This window comes from Belonocnema kinseyi, chromosome 7 (assembly GCF_010883055.1).
Source record: "Belonocnema kinseyi isolate 2016_QV_RU_SX_M_011 chromosome 7, B_treatae_v1, whole genome shotgun sequence".
Classification (NCBI taxonomy): Eukaryota; Metazoa; Arthropoda; class Insecta; order Hymenoptera; family Cynipidae; genus Belonocnema; species Belonocnema kinseyi.
Window position 1 is genome coordinate 88,156,563 of NC_046663.1, and position 4,619 is coordinate 88,161,181.

The following is a 4,619-nucleotide window of genomic DNA, read 5'->3' on the forward strand; positions in this document are numbered from 1 at the left end:
TACCGCGCAGTAAAATCCACCGGAAACGGTTTATACACGCCTGGCTGTTTACACTCGGAGTGGACCTGTGTCCGGGGGGTTTGGCCTACCATCAGCCCCAAAACCAGCAATAACTCCTGGGTTCACTGTACTTGAAATCCTTAGTGCCACTGAAATCTTTTAAAATATTTTGCAATACCTAGAAATACTCTGACATTCCCCAAAATATTTAAATATCCATCAACCCTCGGAGGACATACCTATTTTTTTAATCATTGGGCACAATGTGGGTCTGTGAGACCCTGTGCACTTTTCCGCGGTATAACACTGTCAGACTACTCATCCAATCAACTAATTATAAATTCTCGGATATTCTTCAAACATTGCAGAATCAAACTCCGTAGTTCAAATGCTTCTTTAGAAATATTAAAACTTTGTACAAAATTCTTTAAAAAAATGTTTTTAAACAAAAAAATGAAATTATGTGAAAAAATAATTTTTTTTAATACATTTTACCAAAAATTTAGGATTGTCTTTTCGAATAGTAGTACAATAAGAAAAAAATACTCCTGCAGTGTTTCTTAGGAAAAAGAAATTTATTTTACAGGTTGATAAAGGTGGTTTTTTGGTGTGAAAAAGCGTCACTTTCTATAAGAAACGTGGAAAGCAGCTAATATTTGAAAAAAAAACAGCAAATAATAAACAAATAATATCAAAATTATGTTATAATTATTCAGTGTCCGCGCAGTCATTACAAATATAAGATTGAAGCTCATCATTTATTGGATACAAGCATTTTGTTTTCCTATGTTTTTTATAAGGACACAGTGCAAACCTTGCCCTTTTCTGCAATTCTGGCCGAGTACCTTGTGTACTTAGCGACACTGACTTGAACGTTTTATGCAAAAATAATGCTCTGGCAAAATCGAGGTATACTACAGCGCTGTACGGAAGAAGCATTGGGACGCACATTTAGGACCAGATGGGAGCACGCGGATATCTGACATGCTCAGTAGTGATTCCTATGTATTTTTAGATTGAAACATGGTGTTACATAACCTAAAAATACACCACAATCACTACTGCGCATGTCTGAGATATCCGCGTTCTCCCATGACAGTTTAGGGCCAAAAAATACTGTCAGGGCCTTTAGGCCCGCCAATTTTCAAACTACCTAAAAGATATTTAGGGCGAAACTTAAGGACAGTGTCTGTAATACCCTGTGTGTGCTCCGAGGGTTAAAATCCTATGAACCCCCTCGAATATTAAAAACTAATTTGAAATCTTTCAAATATTTTGACACTTCGACAATCCTTTAAATCTTTTGAAACCACTTGAAACCTTCAGAAATTTTGTAATATTCCGTGAAATATTTAGAAACCCAATGAAAACTTTTACGAAATTGTTAACATTCCTCTCAATCCCTTAAGGACATGTGATACTCACCTGATACTGGTAAAATCGACAATTTTCTAAGTATCACATGCCCGTAAGTCTTTTCAAATTATGTGAAATCCATAAAAATGCTGTGAAATCCCTTAAAACCCTTTCATACGCCATGCAAACTCATAAGATTTTTGGATATCAACTGAAATATTCTTAAATCACTTAAAATACTTAGCAAATTTGTGAAACACTTTGTAAATCCATCAAACAATTTAAAATACAGTAAAACTCTCAGATAGGACTCCCTAATATAGTTCTTCCGAGAATTGACGCCGCGCCGCAAATAGAGTAAAAGGACCTGCGCGGGATGTCCGGTTGTCACTCAGGCGTGAACAAAAAAGGCGTTTACATTCGGAGCAAGTCTCTCAAGTTTGTTCCCGCCCACCGACAGCCCCAAAAACCGGCAAAGTCCGAGAGTTTCATTGTACTTTGCATTTCCTAAAAACTCTTTGAAATCTATTGAAACCATTCGAAATTTTGTGATATGCCCTAAAATATTGTAAACCCATTGAAAACGCTTTAAATCTCTTCAAATCAATTAAAAAATGATTTTAAATCGCTCTTAAAATCTTTTGAAATACTTCGGAAACGTTGAAGTTTAACAAAAACATTTTAATCGTAGAATATCATCAGAAATCTTTAGAATATTTAAACCTTCAGGTTTAAGTCGCTTTGAAAGATATTTAGGACTGTAATTATTCCTAAAATTGTCTTAAAATCTTCCAGATTCATTTGGACAATTTTGGAAATCTTCTGTGAAGTTTAAAATCTGTTGAAATATTTTCTTAAAATTAACTTTTTAAATTTTGAAACCTTTCAAAACCTTTTCAAATTCTAAATTAATTTGGAACGCTTTAAACATTTCAACATGTTTTTTTAAATTAATCGAACTTTTCCAAAAAGTTTGAGAAAGTTCTGCAAAATTAAACAAAAGTCCCCTAAAATCCTTCAAGCACGTTTTTTACATTTTCGGAGATATTTTATAAGGTTTCGAAATATTTTTAAATATTCTTTTAAAATAAATTCTGTAAAAAAAAACATTAAAAATTTTCTCAGAAATATTAATAAAATGTTGTATTTTCTTGAAACCTTTTAAAATTCTTTAAAGGCTGCCACATTTTTGGATTGAAATCTTCATAAGCCTATTTTTTTTTAATTTGTTTAATCTTAAGTAAAAAATTATTTTTGTATCTTCTCAAAACTGCTAAATATCTTTTAATCTTATTCGATTTTTTTATACAATTTTGTAACCTTGCAAAACTGAAATATTTTGCTTTAAGAACTTCTAAACACTTTTGCAAAATTTTCACAAAAATCGTTAGAAACGTTTTAAAATATTTTCTTTGAATTATTTAAAAAAAAATTAAAAATCAATTCAAATTTTCCTTGGATTCGTAAAAAATAAATTTAATTACTGTAAAACTTTTCAAACTTCTTAAATAATTTCAAAATTTGTTGGAATATTTTGAAATTATTAATTATTTTCTTTCATTCCTACACAAAATTTAAAGTCTTAAAATTAAAGGTTAAATATTAATTAAAGATAACCTAAGTTTTTTCTCATAATTTCATTTTGAGCATCTCCTTAAATGCGTGAAAAAGTTTCAAAATTATAGTATGGTAGCAAAATGTTAAGAATACAATTATTTCTCAATATTAAAAACCATTTACAATTAAAATGCTCTCTTTTATCAATATTTTTTAGAAAGATTCAGAAAAAATTCATCAAGGTGTTATGAGTAAAATCATTTTGTCATATTTTTAAATTTGAACAAAAAGATAAGTTAGTCCCTTTTACAGCTCTCTCTATTCGCACCGAAATTTCGGCGCACGTAGCTACGACCTACTTAATCTCGCATTAAAAAATCAACGAGCAGTTTATCGCCAAAATGCGTGGTTTAAATGATAATGCAATTGTTTATAAACAAGCTACGAAAAAAAAGTTTCAAACCAAGAAAACTTGCACCAAGATAAGTTAAGCGAACACTAAATAGGCACTGACCTTTTTCTCCTAATTTCAGGAGTCGTAAAAATATCAAATTTGTAACTGATAAGCAGTTATCATGTCAGTAGAAACGTGAGGTCGTAAATTCTATAGACGAAACTCGAAAGTGAATTTTCACTGGGAGGGAGAGGAAGAGAGAGGATACGATAGGACTGATACTGAAACGGACTACGGACATCGTTGGACGTGTTGTGGCAACAGCAGCAGAAATTGGAGCAACTTAACCTTTACACACTCAACTCGACGGAGACCGGGCTTCTCCAAATGCGTAATATAAGTAAAAAATTATAAAGATATAATTACCGGAAACCTCCTCGGCCCCGGGGCATGAAATGCCTGTATTCTTCTCCCTCAAAATTGTACTCTTCAGATTCTTCAATGCCCTCCTCGGTGTGTTCTTGCTCGTTCGGAGGCGCAGCTTCTGCATTCGCAGCGGGCTGCTGCTCTCCATTGCCTTCCATTTTTTGAAGAGGCGAGCAGAAAATGTATTAGTCAGGCTTTCCTTCAAACGTCTTTCATGGGCACATAAAAATCGCGAAATTACAAAACGCCGCAAACAAATTACTATTTCACTCCTCTCACAAGCCGTCCCGTCCGTCGTTGCCGTAAACACACTATGACCAATTAAAAAAACACAGAAGTCCCCACAATATTTAGGACATTTTTAATTAAAATGTTCATACCATTCTCAGAACTACAGGGACTTTTTTTAAATTATTAAATGAGTTTTAATTAATATATGTTGCAAACAAGAATTATTCGTAGAGTGACAAGCTATTTATCTGCCGTGTAATAATTTTAAGCAAAGTCCCTAGGAGCATGGCTAGGGATAATCGATCACTCAGAAGTCACGTGATACAAAAAACCAATTCGGTTTGTTTCTTCCATTCTGGTGGTCAGGATTGGTGAAGAAAAACGCGCGATATAGAGTCCATTTCAAATTTAGATTTTAACGTAAAAATATTATAAAATTGTCAAAAATAGCGTTTAGTGTACGTTTCTTATTTTGAGTACCTGGTTACCAAAGTAAAATATGCTCTTTAATTTAATGTACTGTCAAATATCATTCATAATAATAAATCAAAAGAACTATTAAAACAGTTTTTATCAGCTTTTCACAGAATTGTAATTTAATGTTACTTTTAATTTCTGATGTCTTCCATTATCAGCACTTATCCATTTTGAAGAT

The 4,619-nt window shown here is 32.5% G+C and overlaps 1 protein-coding gene across 3 annotated transcripts in view; it reads right to left on the minus strand.

Annotated features, from left to right (window-relative positions):
• Positions 1-4,061, minus strand: part of LOC117176461 (transcription elongation regulator 1) — a 34,477-nt gene extending 30,416 nt beyond the window's left edge. For 2 of the 3 annotated variants that reach the window (XM_033366705.1, XM_033366704.1), the window contains exon 1: positions 3,734-4,060. In XM_033366705.1, coding sequence (XP_033222596.1) covers positions 3,734-3,891 — 158 coding nt within the window. In that variant the 5' untranslated portion in view covers positions 3,892-4,060. Of the gene's footprint in view, positions 1-3,733 lie in introns of all 3 variants that reach the window. The other variant, XM_033366706.1, reaches the window with a different exon arrangement.
• Positions 4,062-4,619: the final 558 nt, after the last annotated feature.